The 16,367-nt window shown below is 48.5% G+C and overlaps 1 protein-coding gene across 3 annotated transcripts in view; it reads right to left on the reverse strand.

Moving 5' to 3' along the window:
- The window catches only part of LOC147032051 (atlastin-2-like), a 203,920-nt gene extending 198,915 nt beyond the window's left edge, over positions 1-5,005 (reverse strand). For 2 of the 3 annotated variants that reach the window (XM_085869339.1, XM_085869338.1), the window contains exon 1: positions 4,760-5,005. In XM_085869339.1, the coding sequence (XP_085725465.1) occupies positions 4,760-4,808 (49 nt within the window). In that variant the 5' untranslated portion in view covers positions 4,809-5,005. The remainder of the gene's footprint in view (positions 1-4,759) is intronic. The other variant, XM_085869336.1, reaches the window with a different exon arrangement.
- Positions 5,006-16,367: the final 11,362 nt, after the last annotated feature.

The following is a 16,367-nucleotide window of genomic DNA, read 5'->3' on the forward strand; positions in this document are numbered from 1 at the left end:
ATAGGAATAATTTAGGGTTCTCCAATGAAAAATAAATAAATAATAAATCACCCTGTACTTTTAAGCAGTGTTCCAGGGCACCCCACCCCTTTCCAGGGCTCCACAGCTCACTATACTGCCCTGGCCTGCAGTTAGCTGACCAAACGGCACGCAATGTTTCCATCGTAAGAACCTTTGTGCCCACACGTCTTCTACCTGGCCTCACCTGTATAGAAGGTCTTACAAAGCACTACTTACCCTATTCTGATCTAAGATTATAATCTATGTCTCAGTCAGTGCACATACTGTATTACATACCACTCATCTCTGAAAGATCCCTGTTACAAGCGCAATTCCACCCTACTCAAGCACACGGACCAAGCTAAAGTCTTTACACATTTTAGCTTTGAAAGTCCCCTCTCCACTTCCACATAATATTTTTCATCACTCATTAAAAACCATAACTACTGCAAGAACAAAAATTTTGAAATGATGACAACACCACCATTGCTGCCCAGTTGGCAAGGCACAGGTTTGAAGTTTCTTCCACCAAGTGATCCTCATTTGGAACTGAGGAGACAACACTTGCCAGGCATCAAGTACCATCCCATGGAAGAATGGAAATCATGCAACTGCAGTACACAGACTGATGGTGAGACCCAACTTCATCTTCATCATCACCTTGACACGAGATTCTCATTATGTCAGATATGGATCTTCGCAACCACAACCAGGTCTATTTTTTTGTGAACAAATTGTACCTCATCTACTACGTCAATGAAACAATCATACAGGTAGCACTTTTTACATTTCAAAAAGGGCTTCAAACAAAGTTGAAGTACATACCTCTCGTCATAAACAAAATATTTTAAAACAGGTTGAACTGTTCACATTATGTTGAGCACCGATAGGCTGGATCTAGATCCAGACCTGAACCAAAATCTAATCAGCTTGTTCTTGTCACCAACCCAACTCTTCCCGTCCACAACTTTTTAAAATATCAATACAGTACAATATTATGCTATATATTATATCCCTACTTTTGGCGCAGTGGTTGATATACCATATCTCTCGTGTTGGCGCAGTGGTTTGGGCAGCGGCTTGGGATCCAAAAGGTCCTGAGTTCAAGCCCTGTTGGGCCACTGAATTAATACACCAGGGGGTTGACTCAGCCTGTCATCCTTCCGAGGTCGGCGAAATGAGTACCAGTATACTGGGCCGGTGTATACCCCGGTTAAAATAGGTGTACCATATCCCTGTGTCGTAAGAGGTGACCAGGGTTGGGTCAGGAAGGGCATCCGGCGTAAAACATGTGCCAAATCACAATGCGGATCATACGGATGATCCGCTGTGGCGACCCCTAACAGGAGCAGCCGAAAGAAGATATTATATCCCTACTTTGACCACAAACACATCTCTCAATGTTGAAGAATCGCTTAAAGAAATTTTTTTTTTAAATAAAAAAATATTTCATTCTCATCCGGATTCAGATTGGATCTTCAACAAAATCAAATCAATTTGTCCTTGTCAAACACTCAACCTGTCCACTGAGTTTGGCCAAATCAGTCCATAACTTTTTGACATATTATGCTGGATATTGTTTTTGGCCCGATGTCTCAATGATGAAAAAAAAATCACTTTAAAAAAATCATAGTATCCGGATTCAGATCCGGAAGCTCATCAAAATCGAATCAGGTCGTACTTGTCACACCCCCAACCTGTCCACCAAATTTCATCTGAATCAGTCCATACCTTTTTGAAATATCCTGCTTACAGACAGACAAACAGACAGGTGTGAAAACATAACCTCCGTCAACCTTTGATGCTGGAGGTAATTAGAACGGTACTCGGTAGAGCGCATAACTCTGCAAGGCTGAACAGTTTATGATTTGTATCCCACCGATAGGCTGGATTTAGATCCAGACCTGAACCAAAATCAAATCGGCTAGTCCATGTCGCCTACCTAACTCGTCAACAGAGTTTTGTCACAACTCGTCCACAACTTTTTTGAAATATTGTGCTCGATAACGTTTTTGTCCCCATCTCTCAATGGTGAAGAATCTCTTGAATTTTTTTTTTTTTAAATTCTCATATCCGGATCCGGATCGCCACCAAAATCTAATCAATTCGTCCTCGTCACACATCCAACCTGTCCACCAAATTTAGCCTGAATCCATGCATAACTTTTTGAGATACTGTATCTTGCTCACAGAGACAGATAGACAGGCAGACAGAGACAAACAAACAGGGGTGAAAGCAACCAAATTCGAACATGGCCAAGTTCTGGTTTGTTGTCAAAGTTGGGAGACGATTAAAGTTAATTTATTTTTCAACTGCAACCTTTTGCACAAATTCTGGTTTATTTTAAAGGCCTACAAATGTATTGTAAACCTCATTGCAAGTAAATGCCTCAGCCATGTTTGGCAGCACTATTTAAGAACCATCTACATATTATGTAAGTAGGGAATTGGGGGGGGGGGGGGAAAGAGAGTGGCAGTGATAAATCGAGTAAGAAAATTGAAGGAGGGTTGAAAATGGAGTGGGCGGTCTGGGGGAGAGAGTGGTGAGCCAAAAAAACCCCACAAGTGTATCGGTTGAAGAATGAGGGTTGAGATTTCGACATCTTTTCATGCGGAACGATGCAAGTTTCTTGTCTGTGAGTTATCCATAACGAGAGGTTGAGGATATGTCATCAGGATTTCTTGATGGTATTATCTCAGCAAGCAAAATCCCCCAGCTGTGCAGCACATTCTATTATTGGGAGACGAACTGGGTGTACATGTGCACGTACAGTAAAATTATATTTATACACCGAATCCTGAGTCAGGAGGAATCACCTTGCACGCTCCTTGCTACACAGATGGAAATCAAGTAACCAGCAAGTGTTTGTAATTGCAAGGGGGCAAGGTGGGGAGAGAGCAAGGGTTGGTCTTTTTGGGGAACCGTGGCTGTGGAAAGGATCATTCATACAAGAAGGCACAGCGTCCAATGAAGGCATGCGGGGAAAAGGGGCCGGCCACCAATTAAGGGGACTACGTCTGTGTGTGTCGAGCAAACACTAATAGAGTCACGTTGTGCTCAATGGTCAAGATGCATTGGCAGACGATCACAGGCAGCATGTTGACAGCAGTGCTTGGGCATGTATTACAGGAAAGAGAATTTCACCAAGCATGTAGGCACAGTCGGCACCAAGCATGTGGGCACAGTCGGCACCAAGCATGTAGGCACAGTAGGCACAAAGCATGTAGGCACAGTCGGCACCAAGCATGTAGGCACAGTCGGCACCAAGCATGTGGGCACAGTCGGCACCAAGCATGTGGGCACAGTCGGCACCAAGCATGTGGGCACAGTCGGCACCAAGCATGTGGGCACCAAGCATGTGGGCACAGTCGGCACCAAGCATGTGGGCACAGTCGGCACCAAGCATGTGGGCAGAGTCAGCACCAAGCATGTGGGCACAGTCGGCACCAAGCATGTGGGCACAGTCGGCACCAAGCATGTAGGCACAGTCGGCACCAAGCATGTAGGCACAGTCGGCACCAAGCATGTGGGCACAGTCGGCACCAAGCATGTGGGCAGAGTCAGCACCAAGCATGTGGGCACAGTCGGCACCAAGCATGTGGGCACAGTCGGCACCAAGCATGTGGGCACAGTCGGCACCAAGCATGTAGGCACAGTCGGCACCAAGCATGTAGGCACAGTCGGCACCAAGCATGTGGGCACAGTCGGCACCAAGCATGTAGGCACAGTTCACCAAGCATCCAGCACAAGCTTGGGGAAGGGGGTTTCAGGACAAACTGTGCACACTCAACACAGGAGGGGAAAGAGAGGGTTTGGTGGCAGATGTGAGTACAGTACACTCCATGTGGCATGATCGTGGCCAAGGGGGTTATTTATGTGCTCAATGCATGAGCAGTTAATATCTAATATACAGGGGGGGGGGGGAATGAGGGATTTGTGGGACCAGTGTAATTTTTTGGGGGAGGGAGAGAAGGGGTGGGGATTTTCCAGCACGACATGCATACGTGACCATCGAAGGGGGTCAGGAAGGGGAGGGGGGGGGCAAAGCACACAGTGCAACTTTAATTTATCGGGGAGGGGGAGTTAGTACATTTGTTTGCACAGTCCTTAAAAACAGTGTTTTGGGGAGGGGGAGGGGGAGGGGGAGGGGGGATTTGCATGTGTAGCAAGACTGCTGCGTGTGTGCAGTGCGGCCGTTGCGTGTGTACAGTGCGGCCGTTGCGTGCGTACAGTGCGGCCGTTGCGTGCGTACAGTGCGGCCGTTGCGTGCGTACAGTGCGGCCGTTGCGTGCGTACAGTGCGGTCGTTGCGTGCGTACAGTGCGGCCGTTGCGTGCGTACAGTGCGGCCGTTGCGTGCGTACAGTGCGGCCGTTGCGTGCGTACAGTGCGGCCGTTGCGTGCGTACAGTGCGGCCGTTGCGTGCGTACAGTGCGGCCGTTGCGTGTGTACAGTGCCATATTTTGCGCTTACAGTAGTGCCGGCAATTGCATCGAGCGTGCGGCGAGGTTTGCACCCAGAGTTCCCGCCGAAACGTGGACATATTTCAATAAACTGCAGGGATTTGAACAGTGTAAACTCCTGTGTACAAACGGCCGTTTTCACGTCCGAATCCCTACGCGGTGTGCGGTGTGCGGTGTGCGGTGTGCGGTTACATTTGTGTTCTCTCCCAGACGGCCGGGTGTGCGCTCACATTACAGACAAGTCCTCACAAAATACAGAATCAATGACAAACGGACAAACAAACATGAACGCACTGACCAGCGCCGTGGTGCGTCGCTTGGAGACCCGAGAGGGTTGACGCCGCCATGACCAGTGACCGCCCCCTTAACGGACTAAAAGGACCGCAATAAACCGCTCCCCGACTCGTGCCTCCCGACTCGTGCCTCCTCCCTCGTGCCTCCTCACACGCGCAAACCACGTGTTCACACGGCGTGCACGCGCCTCCACGAATCCCATCCCCTCATCAAACCAAACGAAAGCAAATGAACCGCTCGTTCTGCCTCCCCATTGGTTGTTTTGAAATAACCACAATTTGACGTCATCATCACTTTTCCCGTCCCCCCCTCGTTTCCCGATCCGTCTCGCCCGGGTTCGACTCCCGACTCCCGACTCCCGACTCCCGACTCCCGACTATAAACTGTCCGATCGGTGCTTTGCGGACAGGGTGTCCATAAAGGTGTCCCGTCTGCTCGCGTTCGTCGATGAACGTTAAAGATCCGACGTTGTCGTTCGTCGCGCATCACAGCTCCTTGTTTCCGTCATCTTCACCGAATTTATAAACCGGATCCCAACCAATAGGGGGCGCCCTTAATCAGCGGCGCGGCCCAACTCACGGAAATGAGGAAAACATTCATCCATGGACACTCCACCACACACCGGAGACAGCAATCCTCATTTTGTCCCACGAAACCTTCCCGTGTTGCATCATGTTTGCAGTGATGTTATTGAAAATGGATCCATTGCTTGCAAGGACGGACAAGGAGCTTGGAGCCAGGAAGAGGCCATTTGGCCCATCTTGCCTACGTTATATCAACACTGTGTTTTTTTTTTGGGGGGGAGGGGTTTGTACACCATGTCGAGGCTCATGTAAGAGCTAATACACAGAAACATATTCAATTCAGTAACAAGGCAGGAGACAAAAGGAGTGGGAGAGGGGAGCACAAAATAGTGGGGAACAAAGACAAAAGGAGGGCTTGTGGAAGAGAGGGAGGGGATGGGGTGGAGTACATTGGGTACACATGATGGTATTACAAGGACTTTCAGGAAGGAAAACAGAGAATTTTAAGGAGGTGGGTTCATAGTGGATTAACGGGGTTAGTAAAGATCATGGTTTTGGATGGGGGAAGATATGAGATGGTGGTGAACGGCTATTTTGAAGACCTGGACGGAGGAGTGGGATTGAAGAGAGAGTGTGGGAGTTTGTTCCAGAGGCGTGAAAAAAGAAGAGGTCGATCCAACCTCTATCAATTTGTCAACTTCCTTTGAATTGGGGGAGGAGTGGTGAGGAGGACAATGAGACAGGGATAGGGACAGGACATCAACAGAGTGGTGTATACATGTTGTTTTTGTTGTTGTTGTTGTTGTTGTTGTTTAGGAAGAGGAGTTTGTTCGGGTGCGGATTGCAGGATTGTCGAGTGAGGAATGAACAAACACCGACAGCACATTCACCTTTTACCGAAACACTCTCACAGACATCACAATCACCCTGGTACCTGTACCCGTACCTTTACATGTGCATTCAATGTTATCCCACATTCATACCAGTCCTGCCAGTGACCAAGTAACCCATCCATCACTATCCCCAATACTTGATACTACCCTTATGTTGCTGCTATTTCTCATCATTATGTTATTAAAACATCAGTCAGACAGTTATGTTCACACTAGCAGGATATGCCTGCATATTGTAAGCAACAATGAACTGTGCTTCCCCATTGTCTTGGGTGCTTCACCTGCAGGTGTATATTTACATTTATTTAATTTCATTTATTTATATTTTCACTTACGGACACTTTCTGATGATTCTGTGATTTGTCCGGGTGTATTGGCTTTGCTGTCTGTCGGCACACAAATTACCGTGCTTCCCCATTATCTCAGGTTACTCACCTGCATTAATTTTTTTCATTTATTTATATTGGCGCGGATCCAGGGTTCGATGCTTGCCACTCGGGGAAGCACTTGGGTCCCCTCCCAAACGCCTGGCCCTGAGGCTGCCGGGCACAGATAACTCTGCGCAGGGCAGGTTGCTAAGCAACCATTAACGCCGATTGACACGGCCAATCTAGGCAGGGTTACACTACTTCACATGATACCTTACCTGTGGACGGCCGGCTAATCGGGGTCACTGCCCTCAGCGCACACTCGGATTACTGCCGAGCATTACAGTGAGTGTGCGCTGGCTGACAAAGCAAATTATTAGGGTAGAACGTCCCGTCTAACCTTACTTGTGCACTGCATCGGACCAAAAAGGAAAAGGAAACTGAGACAGATTGGAAATAGCAACAAACATTTCCTTATTTCAAACACACAAGCAAGCAATCATTTAAAAGCTAGTATTTATAAGCAAGAAAGCAAAAAGGAGCATAAGAGCAGAATTCACCAGAACATGTATTTTTCTTCAATCTCACTTAAACCAAAGACTTGACCATCATTCACTCAGGGGCAAAGAATATACCAAGAAGGACTTGAAAATTTAATAACATTAATAAACGGATAAAAAGGAAAGCAGTCTTTCCTTCCTTCTCTCACCTCACACTAATATACAGGAGAATGCGGAGGAAAATGGATGGGGAAGATTTGCAGTGGTGATGTAAAGTGATGGGGACATGCAGCCACGTCCCTAAGGTGCCCAGACCCAGTGCGCGAGTCCTCTCTGGCATCCCAGATATGCGAGCTGCATGTGCGACTCGCCATCCTCTGCCTCAATCCTTCCTCCTCAGACCCCCGTCAATGAAGTGACGCCGTTCACCCTCCTCGTCCTGGGCAGCTGACGGAATCAAGATGGCAGGACGACGCTCGTGGACGGAGTGTTCTTTTTCCACAGAGGCAAGATACCAACTGCTCGTGAAACACTTTTCTTTTCCCTCACACATTTTTGTTCCTTCCCTCACTTGCCTTCTCAGTCTCTCAGTCTTCTGCTCAGGCAAGCTTGTCCCATTCGTTTCTCCTTTCTGCTTTCCTCAGCTTTCTGCGTCTGACCTCTCTTCTGCTTTGTGCCTTTTGCTTCTTCCCTTTCTGCTTTCTGAGCCATCTGCTCAAGAGTGCTCTTCGTCCCTGCTCACACGAGCTTGTCATTAGTCCTTCTTTTTGGCTCACTACTTCTTCTTCACATCCGCTCCCTTTGCCTCCTCCAACAAGCCTTCTCCCCCTCCCATTTTGTCTGCAGCCATTGAGGGCGGGTGCATGATGTCTATTGTGGAAATTGCCATGCCATTCTGATGGAGGTTTCAACGAAGCCTTCACACCACCCTTAATGCGCACACAGCTGCAACGATAGTCCCCATCCCCCTCCTTCACACGTAAAACGCCCAGTCGCACTGATTTGCACTCTACCACACCCGCGCGAAGCACCGTGCTTCACAGGCCATGAAAGCAGCAAGTGCCACGAACATGTATGCGAGAGCACCCAATGGGTTACCACGGCAACATGTTGTTGTGGAATTTTGTTGTTAACCGACTCGATGTAAATCCTGTTACTCAATTTGTAAGAAATAATTAATTCACTGGCCTTGGACAAGGGACCAAGGACTATCCATACAAAGACGAATGAAAGTTCTGATCCTCGGGTCACCTACGTGTCCATGTATGCTACCCCCCTGGGATTTCGTATCCCCTGAGTGTCCACAACGAGAGTACATTACATCAGAGAATGTTGATTAACATGGTACCATGGAGTCCAAAACACTGAGATGGTAAACATCCCCAATGATTTGCACTAAGCTAAGATTACATTTCCTGGCATTTATATGCTATTGTGGGAGTGGAGGGGGCTGATAAGCATTCGGCAAAAGAACTCCAACTGCAATACATGTCTACTAGGTGAAAAGCGAATGACATAATCATGGCAAAAGTTGCAGCGTTATCAACCAGGTCACTTTGTTCCATAGCAAGACATTCCTTTTATCAACATTTAGGTCAAACGACTCTTGGTATGGGTAAAAGGAAGCATAACTGACAGCCAATTCGACTTATAGCATAAAAATTAAATTTATAAAGCACCAGCAACAATTATAATTGAGAGTACATTAATATAATTATTTTTTCTTCCACAATCCCCCCTTTTTCCTTCTCAGGAAAATTTGAAAAATTATATTACACATGATCACCATACTCTGTTCCTGAAGGAGAAAATATATCCGTTACACAAGTTCAATCAACAATGGCAGCGAGTGCTCATATCAGAAGAATGCTGGATAATGGCCATTTCAATAGTGTCCCAGCCAGGTTAGTGAGTGTATTTCCATTTAATTAATGGCCTGTTCATCAGCATGTGTCACAAATCGAAAAGACATGCTACCCAAAGTCAGAAGATAAGCAGGTCAGGGTGTAGATAGAGCAGATTCAAAGGGGAAACACAGTCGAGGCACTCTTTGAGCTGCAGAGAAGGTAGATCTTGGCAGGTACGAGCTTGGGCCTGATGCTGGGTTGAAGGAGGCAAAAGGACTCGAGAGGTGACCCAGAGATCCAGCCCCAGCAGAGATGGGGCCTCGTAGCAGCAGCAGCAGCAGCAGCAGCACCAGCAGCAGCAGCAGGGGCCTAGTAGCCTTCACATGGAAAACGCCCAGTCGCACTGTTTTGCACTCTACCACACCCGCGCAAAGCACCATGCTTCACAGGCCATGAAAGTAGCAAGTGCCATGAACATGTATACGAGAGCACCCAATGGGTTACCAAGCAACGCGTAGATGGATGAAACATGGAAAGGAACCCCGTACAACCCAGGGATGACCAAACAGTCGTAGGATTGAAAGTATGACCAATGGGGTGAAGGAGGGACTGTTGAAAAGATGTTTGATGGAGAGATGCTTGTTGGTGGACCGTTGAAATGGGCCAATGGGGTTATTGGAGGGATGATTGAAAGTAACAGAGGGATTAAACAAAATGATGGTGCAAAGGAAGAAAGATTGAAAGTCAGAGAGATTGAGCAGAACGATGGTGTGAAGGAAGTAAGATTGAAAGTAACAGAAGGGGAGGGGGGAAGACATTACATGGGAGAAACACAGCTTAGCCAACACATGCTCCCCAAATAGCCCTTCGACAACGGACCAAGGACTATCCATACAAAGACGAATGAAAGTTCTGATCCTCGGGTCACCTACGTGTCCATGTATGCTCTCCCTCTGGGGTAAGTTTTCCAAAACCTATTAGGCGTAGTTCCCTCCAGCATGATTTACCTTGCCTATCCCCTGAGTGTGACAATGCATACATGTCCCCACCTTTGAAAATAATGAAAACTAATGCGTTGGACTCTTTTACTCGAAGTCATTCGCACAAGACAGTTCTAAATGCAATTCTATACCTAAATACACACGAGGTGGCCTTAAACATTTTTACAACAATTATTTACATACTCTGCACTGTTTCGGTCCCTGGTACGAAAATGAAAATTAAAAAAACGCTCTTCAGCCCTCTTCTGGGCAAAAGCTGGCATCAAATGGTCCTTCACTGTTGAAGACGGTGCTGAGGGGGACGTTATTGTGAAAAAAATGCAGGTGGGACCACATGGCCGTACGTTGGTGTAAGTCTTCATGACCCACCTGCCCATATTGCACAAGGATCTTCTTTGGCCTGGAGGGCATCATCACAGGGCCATCATTTGGTTAGATTGCCCTCCAGCCCCTGGGATTATTCTGCCCCTTTTGCTGCAAAAGGGCCACAACAAGTGGTCCTTGGCGCAAATGATGAATAGGGACAAACAAAAGTGGTCCTTGAAGATGAACAGTGGACTCCGCAGGTGAACTGGGGAAGGCAGACAATGGCGACAGGAAATGGGTGGGGCGACAGGCACAGGCATAGGCAACATGGCATAGGCAAAGACAAACCAGGCTCAGTAGGCGTCGTTAGCTGGCCTCTCAGTACACACGTACCTGAGGGAGGTGGTGGCAGTGTCGGCTGATCTGAGAACGGGCTTGGCCCTAACCTAACCATTCGCCCCTTAATCTCATGGGCCTATCCTCATCACGGTCTGTGCCCCCCAGTCGCTATCTGTGCCTGCTCCACCCTAGCCTCCCTCTATAAATTGTCCCTATGTCTCCGAACTGAATGTCCATCTCTTGGGTTCCCCTCAGTCGGTGCCAAAATTCCTCATGAAATCCCTCTAATCCCCAAAGGATCCCCTAGGAATAAAAGGTGGATCTGTGGGAACTTCAGAACAAGTTCAAGAAACGTCTGCAGGTCCCACGGCTTCTTCAGGCCAGTGAATCCAGTGTCCAGTGGTTACCTCAGTGGTGGTTGGTGTGAAGGGGCAAACACAACACTTCTAACTACTCTATCCACTATTACATTAACAATTAAACTTCCTCGGGACTTACAATATGTCTCTTTAAACTATGTGGTTCAAATAACTTAATTCACCTGTCGCTCCATGCATTGGTGCTTACACTAGTTATGTCCTTACCCTCTGTTCTTCATCTGTGCCTCCACATAATTTCCTGGCTGGGCAGTATGGCTCCATTGGCAGGTCTGCAGACCTGCATTCTCGCATATTAGCAACCCAGCATGCTAAGGCCACCTCCGAGCTTACCTGCTCCACGACGAATAATGGGAAGAGCTCTCCTGGCTTCCCCCTGCGGTGCTCTCACTGGAAATTAGTGCACAAGGATCTTCTTTGGTGCACAAGAACAAGGTCCCTTCTCCATGAGTACCTGGGCCCATACACAAATTTACCATGCCCACATGGGCTCATGGACTACCATGGCCGACATAACCTCCAGCGTACAGGGTGCCTTCCTCAACCACACTCACCTCTCGTGAGCCACACTCCCAGCCCCGTCAAAACTTGTTGCACACCTGCAAATAAACATTTCAACACACAGCACCAACTGCAGAACAACCCCTATTGTAAATTTGACTAAACCCCCTCACTAATCTTTTAGCTAGCCCCAGGTTTTCTTGGGCAGGGAATCGCTCCCTCCCATTCATTCCTTCGCACCATACACACCGCACGCACATTCACTCTCGGCCCACTGATCAACATTCATTCCATACATGTTCAATCTCATATTCATTTCTCAATTCATTCTGGCACCATCTACCTAACTAATCCCCACTGACTAACTCGTGCTCGCCCCGTCATCCCTTACACTATGCATGTTCTTTTCAACTCTACCCCACGAAGCTAGCGACATCCCCACTACATGTCAACAGTCTCTATCGCTTTCTCTAATGCTCAGCTCACCTAAACCCTCTTCTAAGACTAATGATGCTGTGCCCGGAGAGGGCCACTTCTAATGCCCTCACTGGCATAATTTTTTTTTAACTACCCCATTCTAACCTAATCTATCCCAATGCTCCTTTGTCCGGGGTTAGGTGGTGGGAGGAATTGTTTACCCACACCCACATGGGCACAAAAACTCTCTATCCAACTGCATCTGCAGAGGAGCTCGGCCTGCCTCCACCTCTAAGGCTGAAGTGACCTATGAGGGTGTTGCATCATCCCTGTAAGGTCATAGTCGGTCAGCGTGGGCGATCCTGGGAAGGGCTCGTGGCCCCATTTTGATCTTGATCACCACATCACAGATTTGTGACAGGATGACCCCCAGGCCCTGGCAAGGCGATATGAGCTTTGGGCACTTGCCCTTCCTTCTCTGGGGATTGAAGAACCAAATCTTCATCCCGAAGAGGTCACACTCAACTGACTCCGGTGGTCATAACTGCGCTTCATCTTTGCGCCTGCCAAATGGAGTTGGCGGCATGCGAAGGCATGGACCGGTTCCATGCCTTCCTCCAAGTGACGTGCATAACCCTCCCTCGGTGGTCTATTAGGGTGTTGTGGCACTGGACCCCATAGCAGATCGACGGGAGTCCGTAATTCCCGCCCGTACATGAGCAGCACTGGGCTGCATGCAGTGGCTCCATGCTGACTGGTCCGGGAGGCCATCAACAAATACGGGAGATGTTTGTCCCAGTCATCCTGGTGAGTGGTGGTGAACAAGCCCAGTTGTTGGATCAAGGTCTTGTTGAACCTTTCCACCATCCCGTCAGATTGTGTCCTTAAGGGTATTGTCCTGGTTTTCCGAATTGACAAGAGACTGCACACTTCTTTTAGCAATTGCCTTTCCAAATTTCGTCCCTGGTCTGTGTGCAGTTCTTCCGAAATCCCATGCCACCATACAAATCCTTCCACAAAGACCTGTGCCACAACTCTGGCTTCTTGGTTGGGAAGTGCATAGGCCTCCGGTCATCTGGTAAAATATTCCATGACCACAAAGATGTATTTGTTACTTTGGCAGGTGCAGGGTAGCGGTCTGAGAATGTCCATAGCCACCCGCTCAAGAGGGGCTCCTCATGGTGTAATTTAAGGGGGGCCATAATCCTCCATGCCGGTCTCTTTTTAGCAGTACACGCGTCGCATGTTCAACACCAGCCCTGCGTATCACACCCCATATTAACCCAATATAACCACCGGTAGATGCGAGATGTTGTCTTTGTTCTGCCCAAATGTCCGCCGGTGGGGGTACCATGCACCTGTTTTAAAATTGTGGTTTTAAATTTGTCTGGGACTATTACAAGCCAGGAAGTTTTTTCAGAGGCAATTTCCACCCACTTGCAATATAAGATGTTGTCTTTCAACTCCAAGGTCTTCCATTGAGCCCAGTACACCTTTGTTCGTGCTCTGAGGGGGGCGATTTCCTCCCCACCGGGTCTTTTACCTGCCTGGCCACACTCGTACACCATTCCCAGTGCAAGATCCCCCCACTGCGTCATGCTCCATGCTAAAGTTCCAAATTCCTCATCCGCAGTGGCAAAGTGGCAAAACTCAATGACACTTTCTTCAAGCATCTTTTACACCTGTTCGCCATCTTCTTCCGTCTTGCTCCAGGGAGCTGTTGGGCGGGCTGACGAATACGTCAGGTCTCACTGGTGTGGATCTCATGTTTCACCAGGCCCGTACACCCAATGCACTCGGAAGACAAAGAGAAGATGTCTAAATGACAATTAATTACTTTCTCTAAGGCCTCCCGCCGGGCCTCCTCAAAATCTACGCTACTCCGATTTACCATCTCACAAATGGGATCAGGCCAATTCCTGATAGTTTCTGGAGATTCCATCTGGGGTCTGTTTGGCTAGATGTTTTTCTCTCACCTCCGCAATTTTTACAACTTGGGTGCAGCCGGCTCCCTTCGTGCCATGTTCTGTAGCACGTGGTTCTGTACTTAGGTTAATTATTCTTACTGCCACAATGGGGCTGTTGGTGCTCACGAGGGTATGGCCCACAAGTAAGTCAGGGATGGTCTGTCCCTTGAGTGGCTCAACCAGGCCACAGGGCTCTTGCCAGGTCGGGTGAGCCCACCATTTGCACCAGGACTATTGCCTCGGTGACCAGAGGAATGGTCATGGGAGCGGGAGCCTCTAGCTACATTCTATTGTCCATGCTCATGCCCCCTAATGGCAGCTCACTATGGCCAGCCCAGGTCGATCGCTCACTCGCGGGCTGTCAACAAATCCAACCTGATTAGACAAGGGTCGCACACCTCAGCCACTCATACCTCTATTCACCGTTTAAACTGCCTCAACTTGAGGGTTACAAAACCATGTCCTATGATGGGGGCCGTTGCCCCAGAAGCCAGCTGCAAACTACAGTTTTGCAAATGTTGGATCGCATCCCAATCGTTTGCGCTCAAATTCAGGATGACAGGGCTGATGATCATGGTGCTTGCTCCTGTGTCCACAATGGCGTCTACCACCACACCTTCAATTTTGCACCCAATCATCAAACTACTTTTGCCAATTTGTCCACAATAAATCACTTACAGTGGAGGTGAGAGCGCTGGCCCATCTACCACTGCCGAACACGGACCTGCATGCTCGGCACTTGTTGGTTTCCTCGGGCCTGGCAGGAGGGTGTGTGTGGCCGGCTAGTCCGGGACGCATTGGTCGGAGTTGGCTGGCCAGTGGGTTGGGGTCTATCTCCATGGAGATATCTACAGTCCCATGCTATGTGACCCAACCAGTCAGTTAAAACACCTCACTGGGTAAGGTGTATGCCTTCGAAATTCCAAATTCCTCCCCTTGTAGTTTTGAATTGCAGTATTTCCTGGTGACCTTCCTGATGCCATCACTGGAGCCACCTGCCATGGCCCTGCTCTTCTTAATTACCTGTCTACCACCTCCCGAACCATTTTCTCCAGGTTCGCCAAACTTGGGGAGACCACGTCCCTGAACCCACCATTGTTTGCAGGTTCAAACTGCCTCACAGTGGTCGGATAATGCTCACTCCCACATGCCAGTGACCTCGCTGCCTCCCAACAGGCTGCAGTGTCAGCCACCTCGCTCATGCTGGCCGGGAACCAAACAGACAGGTGTGCCCCGAGGTCAGGATCTGGGAGGGCCTGGATAAAATGGTCCAGAGTCAGGTTGTCCTGGGTAGATGCCCCCATGCCCACATGCGCGATCCCCAACATGCGGCGAATATCATGTGCCAATTCCCCAATAGTCTCATAGGGCTTTCATTTTCCTACCGGGAGCTGAGCTTCGACAAGCTCGCTCGATTGTTCGACTTCAAATCGGTGTTTCAGAGCTGCAATGAGGTTCGGAACTGACACTGCACCATCAGGAATGGTGGTTAGAATCTCTGCCACCACACCGCATAATGCTGCAACCAGATGCACCCTATTTTCATCGGGGTTCCATCCGTTGCCTTGAGCCATGCACTCAAACTGTGCCAATAAAGCCCCCAAGTCACTCTTACCATCATACGGGGCCAATGGCACCACTCAGTTTCCTGGGGTTTGAATGCCACACGCCAATCCTTGCGGGCAGGACCAATGCATCGGCGAACCCTCCAAATCCCTGTGGTGCTGCGTACACAGGGAGCTCACCCCTCCTATCAGTCAAGCTAATGGCTACCCCCATCTGTGTCGGTGCATGTCCCATGCCTTTGCACTCATTCATGCACTCCATGCCACCCGTTCCTGGCACGCACTCTGTCATACTCGCTCTCTGCACACTCGGTACACTATCCATGCCTCTCATCACTCCAAGAAACCCTCGGGTCCTTTCTTCCCCCCAAGCTCAACACACACCCATTCGCACCATGCTCCCGTGTTGGCTCACACCTTCTTACCTTTACTGGATTCACCTCCTGCTTCACCTCAAGGACACACATACTCGCCACTGCGTTATCTTGATCTCTGAGCCTTGTTTCAACACTTTCCATCAATTCTGCCTTAATTTGCTTGACCCCTCCATCATCTCTACTCGTTCTTCCTTCACTTTGTCTATCTCATCTTATCTTTATGATCTCACGCTTGGCACCCTTAAGTTCCTATATCTGGAATTACTTTCCTGTCTTCTATCCTCTTTCATTTTCCGTTCCCTCATCACGATATGTTACCTTATCTGTCGTTCTTTTGTTTCTATTGTTTGTCCCATCTCCTCTATTTTCTGGATGACCTTGTCATGTCTCTCCTTACATTCCTTCTCGATTGCTATCAGTTCCCTCTTGGTTTCTTTTTGGGTCTTTATAGTCCGGGAGCCAACCTGTGTACGAGGCTGTTTTAGGGTTGGACCTTACAGCCTCTGCTATAAAATTTTACACCCCCAGGATGTTTAGATATATGTTTGCAGTTCATGAAAACCAATGTTGGCAATTCATAAGCTCTTGCGAAAAATTTTGGTGGACGTTTTTGTTTGAGGAAGATTTGAA

The sequence above is a fragment of the Eptatretus burgeri genome, chromosome 2 (genome assembly GCF_056783735.1).
Source record: "Eptatretus burgeri isolate ZD-2024b chromosome 2, Ebu_testis_v1, whole genome shotgun sequence".
Lineage (NCBI taxonomy): Eukaryota > Metazoa > Chordata > Myxini > Myxiniformes > Myxinidae > Eptatretus > Eptatretus burgeri.